We start from the raw sequence: 15978 nt of genomic DNA, 5'->3' as shown, positions 1-15978 counted from the left end.
AAACATTGTAGAGGCAGCCAAAAGTATTAAAGCAAATTCATCTTTTATTCTGTACAGAGTAAACCTTCAGACAATCATACTGAGGGCTGTGAGGTGAAATGCTGTACAAGCTTCACTCTCCATTTAATGCTGTAATGAAATATCATAAACTACCATTCACTGATGCTGTTAAAGTGAAGTCCAGGGTCCATGATCCATATACATAAGACTCTTGCACCAAAGGAGCCAGTGACCTGTGTGCCAGCATTTGGCTGATGGGGGCTGAGCTAGGGGTGGTCCCTGTGGGGTCCTCTGGAGCCAGTGGTCAGAGGGGCCTAATGGAGTGAAGCAGTAAACCCGCTGGCTTCACAGTGATTACTGAACAGTTGAAGGAGATAAGGGCCTTAAAAAAGATTAATAGCTCTTGTTTGAAACAGAGGCCTGTACAAATGGATGGGCTGTCATATGCTTACTGTCATTTAGCTGATCTTAAAGTTAATTAAATTCAGCCCACATTAAAATTCTAAATTTAATACATTCTGTTGTTTTAAAATGATATTTTGGGTCGCAGTGTGGGTATCTGCCAGAGGATATTTCTTGCTACAGGATAGCATAGAACAGTTTTTGTTAAATCCCTGATATAAATATATTGTTCATTGTAGCCCCAAAGTAATTATTATAATGGAATAATTTTGCATCTGGCAAGATGCGCTCATCTGGGGGGAGAATCAGTTATCAGTTTTAGCCAATTTAAACATGTTCAGAAAATGAGTTCAGAAGATTGGTTTGTATCTGGTGCTGAGATCAGTAAAAAAGTCTATGCTTGGAAACAAATAAGCAAATCTTTTGTAGTTCTCATGAGTCACATTTGACCCAGATTTAGTCAGTGTTAAACCAGTTTTGGCACATCTCGCATGATCATCATCACAACATTCTACTTTGGTAACTTATGTTTGGAGAATGTCCCTTTGATTGCTGAAAGCAAACTGAAACTTGTTACTACTGTGCAATAGCAGTGGTTTTAGTAATGTCTCTGCACATGGCATGAAAAGGTTCATTTTACACGTGTCATGTGTATGTGTGTGCAGGTTGGTGTGCTCAGGCTCTGAGATGCACACTTCCAAGGCTTGCTGGGTGCTCAGCACTACGCCCATCAACAGATTGATGGTCACAGTAGCCATTCTCTTTCCACCCACATTTCAGCCACCTAAAATGACAGCCTGGCACACTATTGACTGCTGCATCTCAGCTAAGATGGCTGTCTGTGTTGATTTCCATGAAATTCTGCATACTCCATCTGCACAATCCCTTAAATCCCCAGGTCTGTGCTCCACCTGTTTGCTAGGCTCTGCTTTCCCCAGGACCTTCCTATAAGATGATTATTACGAGAGACGTAAATTCTGTCTGGCTCTGAACAAAGGGGGAGAGGGTCCTTGGAAAGCCAGAACAACCCAGATGACCCCCCCCCCCCACCCTCTCTCATTGGTCTGAGTGGCTACACTTCATTTGCATAATAGCCATGAGTAAGAGGATGAGACGCTCACAAATGTAAACAGTTCCTATCATAGCAGTATGCAAATTAACTTTGGTCATTCTATGATCATTCATTGATTGTCTTGGCTTCATAGGAATTCCCTCAAATACAAACACACCTAAGCAAAAACAGAATTTATACTGTATATTCACACATTTGAAAACACTTGCCTAGTTAGCATAGGATCCTTCCTTTTTAGAAACATCCCTGTGTCTCTCGTTAGTCTCTCAAGTCTGAACAGGTCAAGGTTTCAAAATTAAACATGTATTTTTAAATTTTGTCAGTCTGCCTGATAACTTTAATATCCTAACTGAATAAAAGGCAGCTTTTATCACTTCCTGGGCTATGTTCCATTTCCCTGAAAAGTCAGCAAAGTCAAACATTTCAAACTTTCTCTAGAGTAGACAGGAGCAATGGAAACCCTTCTTCCTTTACGTTAAATATATTCTGGATAACAGATATAATTAATGCATAAACTAGGCTATTTACTTTTATATTCTGGTTTATACATGGTTAGTAGATGGTTCAGTAGTTTCATAAAAACAGATTTTGTATCACTTGACTACTATAGAAATGCATATATGAGGCTTTGTTTATCCTTGTTACTTATCTTTGTTATTAGTAACTTAAAACATGGCTTTTACATCATGTGTGTGTTACTCTTACAGATAATATGCTACTTCTGGGATTACATCCTCATTGTGTCAAAGATTACTGTGGCCATCTTATTCTTACTGAAATATGATCATCATTGTCATTTTTGTACTCCTCTTTAATGTCTGATTAAGTTTAGAATTATTAACAAAAAGCTTATCGGATGTCACTTCCTGCTCATTTAGATTTAAAAAATCTTTCTGAGATATTGGGAAAGATGGATAAATATCTCTCTCAAATCTGTCTTATTTTTATGCACATGCCATACCAGAATAGTTCTGTCTTCATCGATCAGACACTATAATTACAAGACAAGATAGCATAGCTGTTTCAGGACATGGTGAAGCACACTTAAAAGCCACTCTTACCATTCAAAGAGATTTAACAGTGTCCCGCCCACACACCATCGTTTAGTTCTTTCAAATTAAGCAGTGTGTCCTTCAGGGTGCTGTATATCTCATAGCAGTCTGTGTGTATATGAGTAGGTCCTTGTGAGCTACTTATTTGTCTTGTAAAAAGATGGACTGAAGTAACTAAAACTGGATGATTCCTTACTGTCCTGAGAAATTCTTTGAAAGAGCAGGCAATAACAGGGCTCTTTAAGCTTGCTTAATTCTCTCCACTTTAATTTGTAAAGTGCCACGAATTCCCATGATCCTCATTTCTCATCATTCTCATCCTTCTGACTTCTCAAACCTTTACTGAATTGTTCCTCATGAGAACATCTCAGTCTCTGATATAAAAATACATTGGCGGTATTATCCTCTTATAAAATGGCTTTTGATACAAATGACAAATTGTCATGACTAATCTTCTTTGACCAAAGTATAAAGTGCAAGTGGAACATGTTCTTAAATCTGGGACCTGATCCTACTTGTTTACTAGCGCTAAGCCGCAAAACGGATCTGGATGCTCTTTAATCCAGGGCTCTGATTGTGTCATGGCGTGGATGAGACAAAAAGCCACTCCCTTATTTCCACTTCCTTCAGATCAGGAAACACACACACACACACACACACACACACACACACACACACACACACACACACACACACACACATTTAGGTCAAATGATTACTGCCTGTTCTCTTCCAGCTTACATGCACCACAATGTTCCTGTGCACACACACACTCATTCCAACATGGAATTATGCTTGAGATGCACTTTTAGAAAGCAGTAGAAATACAAATATTGGGTTCCAAACTTTAACAGTAATATCACAAGAAGAGATAGCAATGCACTTTGGCAGGGCTTAGGAAGTTTTTCTCAGAAGCCTAGTGAGGCTGCTTGCAGAAATAATTGAAATGGGGTGGATGGTAACTAGCAGCATCCATTCAGTTTCATTACACCTAGAGCAAATATTGGAGGTAAATGCAGCAAAAAATAATATTTTAATTAAAGCAATTAAATGAATATGAAAAACCACATTTGCCATTTCTTTTTTCATATATGTGCACAAACATCCTACAAGAATGAAAACTAAAATGAAATGGCTACATTTGCCATTTAAGTTAACATAGAAGCACAAGTCATTTGTGACAAATATAAAGAGAAAATTAAAATATCTTTTTCTCAATTCATTTTCATTATTGTCATTATATTATTACCAGTTTATGGTTGCTTTCAAGAGTTCTGATTAGCGTTTTACGGTATCTCTTTGATTTCGTTTTTTCAGCCAACCGTTTGTGGCCAGCAGGGGGCTCTCTAAACTCTGGGGCCACTCGCATTTCCGTGTATTACGTGGTACAAGCCGCCACTGATCTTTGTAGCAAGTGGTAAGCACTGAATGCACAAAATAATATCGTGTTTTAGAAAGCGCCTGGGACATAAACATAGCTATCAATATTAAACAACATTCCAAAAGGATCAGCTCATTGCTTTATCTACTGTGTTTTTGTAGAAGGTATAGAAACTTTCTCTTATTCTAGTTTCCTCCATGACTGAGGTATCAAGGTAACTAACGTTCCTAGTTAATTAAACTTTTTAATTTTAGTTTTAACCAATTACATTTTTTTTACATTTCAATTATTTTGTTTAACAAACCTAAATGTAAAAAAAAAACTTATTAAATATTATTAAATATTTTTTAGATTGTTACAAAACATTTACACTAGATATTAAACAGGGAAAGCATACATACTCAATGAGTAGACCTGTCAAGAGAGTGAATAAGTGAACTATTGCTTCTATCTGAAATGACTGTGACATTGTGAGTTCAACATTGTGTTTATATGTTTGTGCTTGTCTGTCAAAGTGCAAGGTATTTTAGTCATTATCATTCAGTTACAGTAATTGTGTATAGTAAAATGTTTTTGTCTTTAATTTTTTTTTATGTTGGTAACTGTTGTGCTAGCAGTCATATCTCTCACTTTAGAGATTTTCTTTTCTTTTTTTAGCAAGTGTTATATAAAAAGCTTCAGTTCCTATGCTAAATATAAATATTGTTTAGGTTAAGAATGTATTACTACTGCTTCACAAGGCCTTTTTTCCTGAGACTTTTTTCTCAGACTCAAACATTTTTTGATAGGTGACTTCTACTTGAGTCACATTTTAGATATGTAACAATAAATTTACTTGGGTATGGTGTTAGGCTATTCTGTTAACATGTCATGCTATGTAATTTCAGTCCCTTTGTAAGTAGGCAGGACTGTTGTACACAGAGGGGTAATGTGTGATATCACATGGTTCTGTTCTCTGTTAATTTGTACAGATTCTCTAAGAATGCAGTAACATGCTGCAACACTGAGGCTTTTGGCCTGAATAAAGAAATTGCTGATTCCTTCCAAAGCCCAGGGGAATGCCACGGTCCAGCAATTTGCCAGCATGGTGAGATTTTCTCAGGATTGCAGGGAATTATTGTGAGTATTAATTCAGAGCTGGATTTTTTTTGTGTGTGGAGCGACGTCTGACCGTAGCCTACGGCACTGATAAGGATAAAGAGCAGCTACTGATGCTCAGTTCTGCGGGGAGCTTAATCTTTTGAGACTCTGTATTAAAAATAAAGAACAGAGCAAGTTTGACTGAGATTTAAAGCCCTAGAAAATCATGTGTGCTCTTGGAAGAGAGGATGAAACTGCATGTTGGTGTGCATTGATGAGCTCACTTCATTTTTTATGTGCATCATTAAGCGTCAAAGCATGTAGACATCTTCTGAATTCCTCTAGGCCCTACCCATCATTTCTACTATTATTGTTTTCCATTTTGTTGTTGTTTTTATTGTTTTTGTGCTAATTTTGCATTATCTATTTTTGCAAACTCGTTTTCACCTTATCTGCATGAAATTGGTGTCAATTGGTGGCATCAATTAATATGCCTGTGATACTCAAATCAACAGTCCCTGTGTAACACTGAGTGGTAAGGAGGCGGATGTGTGGAGAAGAGGCGGAGGCGGATGTGTGGAGAGACGCATGTGTGGAGAAGAGCGAGGGGCAAATCCAGAGTTACAGTTGTTAGGGTAGTCCAGGGTCGTTGAGCCAATGCGGAGAGCACGAGGATACATCATGAGAACAAGGGCTAGGTTACATGAACAACTAAAAACAAAAACAGCGGCTAGAATGAAAAGCAAAGGCATGGAGTACAAACTTACATACAGATACGGGCTTTCAAAAACATCCAAGGAACCTACTTACATGCATACAATGGACAGCAAAGACACAAGGAACAAGACAGGGTTTAAATACATTACCTTAACAAGACTAGAAATGAGGAACAGGTGTAGAAAACCAAACGAGGGGCAGAGAAAACGAATATACAGAATGGAACCAAAACAAAACAAGACAGGAAACCATGGAACATGGGTGATAGGAGAGACCAACAGTGACACCCTGAGTGGACCTTCATTTACTTAAACAGCTGTAATTTCATTGTAAACAGCTTTGTACATTTTTATGAAATTTGAAAGATCATGACTCATTTTGAGGTAGTGGACTAAATTGGCAGATCTTTTTTATTACTGGGTGCTATAATTTGCAGATAATTGCTTTTGTTTTGGCAACCGCTGGTCTGATCAAATAATTTTGCATGCTGATCCTGTGGGCCAATTAGTTTAGATTCCTAAGGATGACTTGATAAATGACATCAGCTTTCAGTGAGCATTTGACAGGCATAACACTGGCCATAACATGAAACATTCACCTGTCTGTACAAGGCTGCACTTTGCACCAGCCTATAAAATATTATAACATTTGGCCAATAGGAGGTGCTAATGCTGAGGACAATATGAAGAACATGTCTTATACTGTTTATAGACATGTACTTGGATTCAAATCATGTATTCCACTTGATTATTCAAGTTTTTACAATAAATCTTGTCGGTTTTCTGCCATTGCTATTTGTATGCAATACACTAGTTCTAGAATTTTCATGCAGTTGTCTCAAAATTGATTTTCAAATAATCTTCAGAGTCTAAATCATTATAAAAATAATATTTTTTATACAACATGCAATTTTACAACAAATATATGGTTCTAATTAGGATCAGAGTGACAAAGGGGGAAAATTATTTGTTCCTCTGATTGCGCTGATCTCCTTCCATAGGCTCCGCACTCAGACCCCCAGGGATTTGTTGAATAAATATATCCAGACTCTTTCTTTCACTCACCAAGGCCTCTAAAACATATAAAATGGCATTTCAGAAAAATTAGCCACACCCATTGTGTTCAAATTATGCCACATGTGCCACAGTCTTATACAAATACAAAAAGTTTTATAAGCCTTGATTTTTTTTTTAACTTAAATTGGTTGGTCAAATGCTCTAGAGAGCTCCTTTATCAATTTATCAGAACATTATAACTACCAAAACATGCAGATTTTTTTAAACACCTTAAAAGCAGACTTTTTCATAATCAGTTGTCTAAAACTCAGTAGTCTTGCCAGACTTTTGCCAAACCTGAATGATATGTACAAAAATACATGCTATGTATGTCATAGCATGACCTTCTTCTCCTAGGCTCCTCCCAGTGTGCATGTGTGTGTCTAGCACCATGCCCCTACCTGCTGGACACTTTTTATCTGGCTGGACTCAGTTCTAAACAGTGCTTTGCTGGCATTGTTCTTTTGTCACACCCAAACCCTGATCTACCACACAATGACAGCTGCTCGTGAGAGCAAACATTAGAGGGATAAGGAAATGGGTAATGGGTACCAAGGCAGAGAACAGTGCTGCAGCCTGTTTGCAGTGCTGCAGTGCAAAGGAATAACCTGACAACATAGTTCACACACACACACACCCACCCACCCACACACACACACACACACACACACACACACACACACCCACACACACACACACACACACACACACACACACCTCTAGTCTTCTTACCATAATCTCCCTACTCGAGGCCATGTATATTCACTAAGAGCAATAATAACTGGTGTCTCTCTTTGGCAGGTGCATCTCGCTGTCCTTTGTGCGGCCTCTCCACCAGCCAGCTCTGCCCTGCCACACCAGGTCGCTTGTGTCACTACGACTTAGGTGCATGCAAGGGTCAAAGTTCACTCTGCCAGGCTGTGTGAATTCGTGGCGTGGGGGCTATTCAAGCATAAGACAGCTTTTCATTTCTATTGTCTGTTTGGGGGCCGAGACAACATACTCACACCTTTCAGTATCCATATGAAGGTCTGAGCCAACGTACTGACACCTTCCAGTGTCTGTCAGGGGGCCCAGCCAACATACCCACTCAGCAGCCTTGAGGCTACAAATGAATGTTTTATGTTTTATGTTGTGGCTGCAGATCACTGCCGTTCTGGCATAAGTTAAGGTTAGGAAGTACTTAAAATGGCAGCCTTTTCTTTTTAAGCCTGTAACGTTGCCGCTGGCCCGAGTGCCGATGGGCGTGGAACAGGACGTACAGACTTCCTCGACAGTGAAGTACATTTATTAACATGGAACACATACTATAACAACGGCACTCTCACACAACATTAACGACGGACATGACTATACATTTAACTGAACACAGGCTACACAAACGTTTTAACAGACTTCAGCAAACAATGACCAAAAATGATGTACACACTAGCAGAGGTTTAAATAGACACAAGACGGTAACCCCGTGCAGGTGTGTGAAATCACAGAGGACGTGGCTACAAATGACGGTGAACCCCCCCCTACACGTGGCAGGCCATACCATGTGACTTGGGGGGGGGGGGGGGGGAGTCTCGTGACAACCCTAGACTGCAATACTGCTTTGTATGACAAACTAATAGCTATAGCTTTTGCTTTGCACTTTAATTCCTGGATAGATATTAGAGGCACACACTGTTTTGTACTCATAAAGGGTTTGCTAATTAGCTAATGAATAGTTTTATGTTTGCAGCAAAAATGAGTAGGGCAGGAATTGGAAGAACTGGAACTTGCTTGTCTAACAGAGTCCTGTGTGTGATTACAAATAAATTGCATGTGCACCCCATAATTCTTTTCAGCCTTATCCTAGTACTCAGCTCATTGATAACGCTGAATCTTTTTACGTTTCTTTTTACTTTTAGAGTGTTTTTCAAGGTGTCTCACTCTTTTCACTAAAATATGTTTAGTTCTGTGTCATTACAGTACATTATGTAAATTATTTCATGGTGGTAGAGATTCCCCACATGCTTAAAAGGATCTATGCCATAATGTATAAGAATTATAACTATTCAATATTTGATAAATGCACTCTCATCCACAGTATTAACATAATGGAACTACCATGATTGGTCTTTCTGCCACTTTTTCTGGCTTATTATTTCTGTTATCAATAGTTTACAGTTAGAATTACAAGTTACACTTATCAATAGTTTACAGTTAGAATTACAAATTACAATTATCAATAGTTTACAGTTATTTATTTCCATGGGAAACATTTAATGTAGAGTATTTTGACTTCGAATCTTAAAAGGAAAATTCCCCCAGAAACGGCAGTATAGCAGTAGGGGGCAGAGTGCTTCCACTTTTAGTTCCTCTGTTCACTTATCTGAAGTTAACATTCTTTTATAACATTCAAAGCACTTTTGTGTCTTTTTACATTTTATTACCTAAACAGTTTTTTATTTTATTTTTTTTAATGTTTACTATTTCAGTGTCACATTTGCTAGCTATGTTATATTTTATCAAAAGTCATATCTCAAATTCAACCTATTTACAAAATTCCTTCTGTCTATATTTACATTGGGGAAATTTTTGTTCTGTATTTCTTCACATCATGTCACCAAACACTTCTGTACAGAGAGCTAAAGAGCAGGACACACTCAGGGGTGTGGCGGTGTCCTCGGTGGGGGTGTCCAGGGCACCTCCCTCGGTTGCACTAATGAAAGGCTTCCTGGCTGCGGCTAGGCCAACAGGGCATTCTGCAGCTCAGAATACCCAGCCTTTGACCCAGCTCTGTGGCACTGAGCACAGAGAGGAACACCGTGGCCTTTACTCACAACTCTGTGTGTAAACGATAAACAAGAACAGACTGAAACATCATAAGCAGGGATTAGAAACATGGTTTTGTTTCTGCATAATAACACTGTACACACCTCCCGAAAAGCTAATGCTACATTGGTTATCTGAATGTGCGTGTCACGTTTGCTAGCTTTGCTTAAGGCAAAGCCTAACTAGCTTGCTTAACTCTAGCTAAAAACACCGCACACAACATTCACAACACAGTATCCTAGAGTTACACTGAGGCACACCTTACTTGACCCTTAAGTTACAACATATTAAAAAAAGAAAAGAAAAGCCTAACTAAAAACTAAAATCCCCACAGAGGAGACGCCTCTGACGATTATAACCCAGCGTGGCGAGTCGGGTTCTGTAGCCGGTGTGCGGCGCAAACCGACCCAAACCAGTCTCATGCGCTGGGCAGAGGCCTGGGTGCTGCAGCAGATGGTAGCTGGGGTTAAATTCAGCTCTGGGTGTAACCGTACATAAACAAGCAGAGCAGACCTCAAACGGGGCTTCTGGACGCACTGCTGCCTGCTGCCTGGGAAGACAGCTCCGCAGAAATATTGGCTCATTGCTCAGATTTACAACCAGCTCACTTACTAACTTATATAGCTTTAACCAGTATAAAGGGAGCCACTGTGCTGCAGGTGTTCAGTGGGGCAGCAGTACAATAGGTGCGCACAGGGAGCAAGGAGGAAGAAAAGAGAGAGAAGAGCCATGGCTCTGTTGCACAGATGATGTGTAGATCTAGTCTGAACATTTCTAACCCCTGTATGTAAGAGATTGTAAAGGACAAAATCTTTAGAAGACAAATAAAATTAGGCCACTGAGCTACATGTCACACAGATTCAGCTACATGGAACATATCTCACCAGAAAACACAACTTTACCTCCCGTTCCAGACGGCGCTATTTTTTGCGCTTTAATTTCTCCTTGTTGTCTGAAACTTGTGGTACCTTACAACTATGGAAACTGAGCAGTGGCTTCTAACAGTAAATAGCTGATGTGGCAAAAAAAACGAAGTGATTGTATGAGCACAGCCAGGTTATATTCGCACTGCTGTGTCCTCATAAGAGAATGCAAGGTCTCACAAGGTTAAAGGTCACAGCTGTTCAGGATTGTTGTGCTGTGGACGTGTGTGAATATGCTGCGGCTCTTCAGGGAAATGCAGAAAGAAAGTGTACTGAGCATTAGCATGCTTCACAGTGAGCGGAAAAGGCCCTTCCTTTGTGGGATGCCCTCTATACCAAACGGTCGCCTTGGAAACCTTCTGTGGACATCACAAAGCAGCCAGTGTGCAGTGCTGTACAGACGTCTTGGCAGCCTCGCTGGCTATACTAGCGATGTTCCCTCTCTGAGCAATGATGTAATGTTTTGGAATGATCAGAGCATCTCAGCGAAAAGCGCAGTCTGTGTAATGGATGAGTGGTTGCTGTGGATAAAGTTTTGTTTGAGAGATTTCTTGTTTTGAAGGGGGTGGTTTAATATGGCTGTCTATGAACCATGCCAGGTCTTTGGCCTGCAAATCTTTTTTTTAACTATATATACAAAAAAGTAACCCGTCTTACAGTGTAATTTAAAACACCAAATTGAGGGTTTGCAGCCAACCCATGCATCCTGTGTGATTTGTGTTCTGTCACTTTCTGCTTTGTTATGAAACTGTTTATTTGCCTAGCCACTCATTTGCCTCTGTTTGTCCCTCTGTTGAGGAGCTAATCCTTGGCTTATATCAGGAGATGAATCATGCAATGTGAGACAGCCCCTTGCATCTGATGCAACACATTACATAACCTGAGATGCCAAACGTCCTACAGATGGGATGGCAGTGCGGTCTATCCTACAAATAGAGCCTGAACCGAGCAATTCTCACTTCACTTATGCTGTGACCCCCATGAGGAGTCATGCTGTGGACAGAAAGAGCTTCTCACTCTTTCTCACTCCTGCACCACCAGTGGTGCTCAGAACAAGGATGGGGAGGAATAGAGGCAGTGATAGAGTTAACTTGATTGTTTGCACTTTGGGGGACTTTTAAACATTAAAAGAGATGTGCCCTGCTTTTGATTCAACTATATTTATGTAACACATTGTTGCATTGGTGAATTCATAAACTGTACAATTAGTGAGTGGGTGAACAGTAAGGGAGACAACCCATAGCCTTAATTTTTGCATTTCATGCAATTATGTATTGTTTGGATTTTGGATTTAGAATTAGCTAACAGTCTAAAACAAGCAAAAACTAAATGAAATCTATTTTATAGTTCAAACTGAATGAACACTGCAATCTTTACGATTATTCCTTACACGAAGATGCGTTAGGAGGCGCTGTCAGCCTGCGTTATTTTCCGAATACGTAAACGCCACAGTTAAGTGTTGCCAAACTTTATTACTCTATATATTTTATATTATAACGGCACACACAAAAAAGACAAAAACGTATAAGAGTGAACATCATGTTATGACATAAGAATTGTGTTCATATAAGAGTGTAAGATGTAGTGGCAACGTGTATAGTACATGCTCCATATTTTTTGTTTCGTTACCAAAATAATCATTCTAATAGTTTTACGTTTACTTTTCTGAAGTTGCTTATATTAAAAGAAATCAGAAATCAAAGCACCTTAGATTTGTTTGCACGCGGTGACTGACATGGAACAGCAGCAAACTCAAGGATAGTATGCTGACGCAATGTGGGAGTTAAAAAACCCAACGGAGCTCCAAGGCAAAAAACTTCGCAAGCGCCACCCCTCGCGCAGCAGCAAGGCATTTATACACATGTGCAAACCTCGCCAGTACACGACACTCCCTAAATCCGAAGCTATCCCGCCACTAAACAGAAAGAACAGCAAGGCAGGCTTTTGGCTTGGTTATTTGAATTTACCTGAAAGGAGTAGATCAGCCGTGGACATTCTATTTCGCATAAGGATCCTACTTGGTCCATCAAATCTTTTTGAGCTGGAACTCACTGAAGAAAATGTCTGCTTCAGTACTGTCTTCCATTTACGACTTTGACCTGTTTTACAGGGTAAGTAAAAAAAAAAAAAAAAGATTCAATTTTTATATATCAAATCCGTATATATATATATTCGCTGTAACTATATAAACGCTGTAACTTGAGCGTGAGTAAAATAAATAACTTATTTCAGAATCATATATATTGTAGCAAATTACTATATACAACTGATTCAACTAAACTGCTTTCTTTTTCAGCAGGAGAAAACACAAAGCTCTAATGCAATCCACCTCAACAACATGCTGGACAAGAGAACTATAGGGATACCACTCGCAACTTCCAATACAAACAATAACAGGTCTAACGCGACCGGCTATTTCCGGAGCAACTCTGCCAGCCACATGGACTCCATCAGTGGTAGCAAGTTCCAGGTCTCTTCGCAATGTAACAACAGCAAGGAGAATCCCACACCAGCATATATGAATAAGGAAAATAAATTTCGCAGTCGAGCGTTTAGTGAGACTGGAGAACGTAGCCAGCAACTTCAGGAAATATTTCAGCCGAAGCCGGGTTCACAGATTAATTCCACTCGTTACAAAACCGAACTCTGTAGGCCATTTGAAGAAAATGGCTCATGTAAATATGGGGAAAAATGTCAGTTTGCCCATGGATATCACGAATTGAGGAATCTTTCCCGCCATCCTAAGTACAAGACCGAGCCATGCCGCACATTCCACACTATTGGTTTCTGCCCTTATGGCCCCCGCTGTCACTTCATTCATAACGTGGACGAACGTAGAGCCGTGACAAACAATGTAACCCCACAAGGACAAATGAGACTTAAACGGGAAATTGGAGTCTTGGCGGAAAAGGAGTCGAATCCATTTCTTGCTCAAAGGGAAAGACCAAAGTTGCACCACAGCCTGAGCTTCTCGGGGTTCTCCAGCTCCCACGAGACAGAGGCTGCTATGACTGAGAGCCCCGTATCACGTACACCACCACCGCCCACCTGTTCTCTAACTTTTTTCGAGGACGCGCTTACTCCTAGCTCGTGTCTGAGTGCCTTTAGCTTTCCCGAGCAAGATCTTAAGGCTTTTCTTGCCCCTTTGATCCCCCAAGCCCAAAGTGCTTTTAACTCTGGTGCCTTGTACAGCAACATTCAGCCTAGTACCGGTCCCCCATCGCCTCCGTTCAAAATGAGCCATTTACCATCCATGCGCCCTTTCTCCGAGTCGCCGGTATTTGATTCGCCTCCAAGCCCATTGGAATCTCTCTCCGATCCGGAGAGCTTCGTGAGTGGGTCCTGCTGCTCGTCTGGCACAATCAGTGGTTCGGAGTCACCAAACCTGGATTCCAACAGACGTTTGCCAATCTTCAGCAGGCTGTCGATTTCAGACGACTGAATTATTATTATTATTATTATTATTATTATTATTATTATTATTATTATTATTATTATTATTATTCTGTTGGGATTTCAAAGGGTGTGTGGTCAAGGAGGTCACATTAATATTTTGGATTTTGTTTTTGTTTTTTAATACCAACAAATTAACAAGAAGGTGCCTTTATATAGATATACTCAAGGGCTCTTGTTTGGCCAATAAAATAGCTAGGGAAAACTTATTCCAGCTTCTATAAATGTTTCACAGTGCCACGATGTGGTGTAAGTAAGAAAGAACAGCCATTGTGATGGGCCCTCAAGCTGGTGATGGAATGTCACTGCAGATGCGTTTTAAGTGGTATCATTGCATTTTGCAACATGCTATGAAATCTATTTAACTTATTTATTGTCATGTGAAAAGTATAGCCTTTGTGGATAAATCAAGTCCATATGATATTTATCAAGTCTAAAGCAATACAACTGTATTCCTTTTTTAAATTATGATCTCCATTGTTAATCTGGAAACACTTGTTTTTTTTTTTCCTCACAATAATATATTTTTTTGTTATATTTTGAGTATTTTGCTGTAAATAAGTAAATAATTTATAAATTGTATACTATTTATTTCAGTTTTGTTTACTACATGTGTTAGAGTGGGAGCATCTGGTTTTTTGTGAGGGGTGAGGGCAGAGGATCTCTGGGCATTTGGTTTGTATAGAATGTACTGTCCTTTTATTGTATAATATATGAACTAGCATTTCACAGTTGGAACCATCACTTGTGTTTTGAGAATAGCAACAACATGGACAACCAAAAAGAGAGAGGGGTAAAGAGACAAGAAAAAACCTTTTTGCACATAGTTGCACTATTTCAGTCAAGTGCCAGAGAATGTAGCAGTCCCTTATCCTGATGTTAACTTTCTAATATACGCCTATGGTGTAAACAATCTCACATATTGTAGACCAATCTAATTAAGCATTTTGGTTTAGTGCATATGTCAAGAAAATTCAGTTGAATGTAGCTTTTGTTTAGTTAGATCAAAATATGTTGATTTTAGACCATTTTAAAGCTTTTCCCTTCAGTTTTGCTCATTACTTTATTAGATCATTTTGAACACCATTCCTTGTAATAAAAATATGTAGGTCTACTGTTTGGCTTTTGACTTTGACATGTAGATCTCCAAACTTGCTGGTCGGGGAATTACTTTGAAAGTATGTTGTATAATAGAGTTAGATATCAGTTGGACTACTTAGATTGGAAGGAAGAACTTTTGAATGTAATGAAAAGTCAGCTTCAGTTATAAGGGATTGTATATGTGGCCTTTGTGTGGGAAATAAATTTGTACTTTGAATATTTTACAAGGATATTCTAATAAAGATACATTTTCGAGGAAAATGTGTAGTCGAGTATTTCTTTAAGAAGACAAAAGAGGTGTGGTTTAGTGTTGGGAGAGCTTATTTGAATCCTGCTCAGCAGAGCTTTCTGCGTTGTGACTAAATGATTGTCACTGTTCTCGGTCTTCCTGCCTTTTCTTTCAGTTTCACTGAGATTGGTAAACTTTCAAAACGGAGAGAAAGCCGTACTGGTCCACTTTGAATGGCAAGCAGTGGGGGGTAGTCATAATCACTTTATTTTATTGTTTTTAAATTAATTAACCAAGCCAATGAAATATAGTTTATTACATTTCTTGTAGTTGTGGCCTTGAATGTTATATAAAAATATCAAATGCATACTTTCTTTGACTATCTAGTGAGAATACAACAGAAAGAAAGCATTCATACCTTAAGTCTAGCTCTGGAAAGTAAGTTCCTAGAGTCAGTTCATCACAAAGGAAAGCAATTAGGAAAGCATCCAGATTATAAGAACTGGGGGTTTAGTCTGGTCAAAGATAAGAATGTTGTCAAATATTTGTAACCAAAAAATGTCTGATGGCTGTTTTACTTTGTGCAAGCCTAAGGATTTACAATGATGCCAGTGTCTATGTGTAGATGTATACTTTCACAAATGTTTGCTTTAAGGCTGTGTAAGACTATATTTGAAAGCGCAGAAGTGTGTTTGAGTGTGTTAGGGC

The 15978-nt window shown here is 39.2% G+C and overlaps 1 protein-coding gene across 2 annotated transcripts; it reads left to right on the top strand.

Annotated features, from left to right (window-relative positions):
- Window positions 1-12359: 12359 nt before the first annotated feature.
- On the top strand, window positions 12360-15296 carry zfp36l2 (zinc finger protein 36, C3H type-like 2). 2 transcript variants are annotated; one of them, XM_027002703.2, is made up of 2 exons: window positions 12360-12598; window positions 12787-15296. In XM_027002703.2, the coding sequence occupies exons 1-2, from the start codon at window positions 12548-12550 to the stop codon at window positions 13927-13929; spliced, it is 1194 nt and encodes a 397-aa protein (XP_026858504.1). In that variant the 5' UTR covers window positions 12360-12547; the 3' UTR covers window positions 13930-15296. The 2 variants fall into 2 exon arrangements, with proteins under 2 accessions (XP_026858504.1, XP_026858503.1); XM_027002702.2 differs by having other exon boundaries at window positions 12784-15296.
- Window positions 15297-15978: the final 682 nt, after the last annotated feature.

Source organism: Electrophorus electricus, chromosome 14, assembly GCF_013358815.1.
Source record: "Electrophorus electricus isolate fEleEle1 chromosome 14, fEleEle1.pri, whole genome shotgun sequence".
NCBI lineage: Eukaryota > Metazoa > Chordata > Actinopteri > Gymnotiformes > Gymnotidae > Electrophorus > Electrophorus electricus.
Note: the sequence above shows the minus strand (reverse complement) of the source record. Positions and strands in the feature narration are given on the sequence as shown.

Excerpts from the sequence above, each read along its gene's own strand:
- zfp36l2 (XM_027002702.2), top strand. The coding sequence starts at position 12,548 with ATGTCTGCTTCAGTACTGTCTTCCATTTACGACTTTGACCTGTTTTAC. Across the intron at positions 12,599-12,783 it reads ACTTTGACCTGTTTTACAGG|CAGGAGAAAACACAAAGCTC; the intron begins GTAAGTAAAAAA and ends TTTCTTTTTCAG.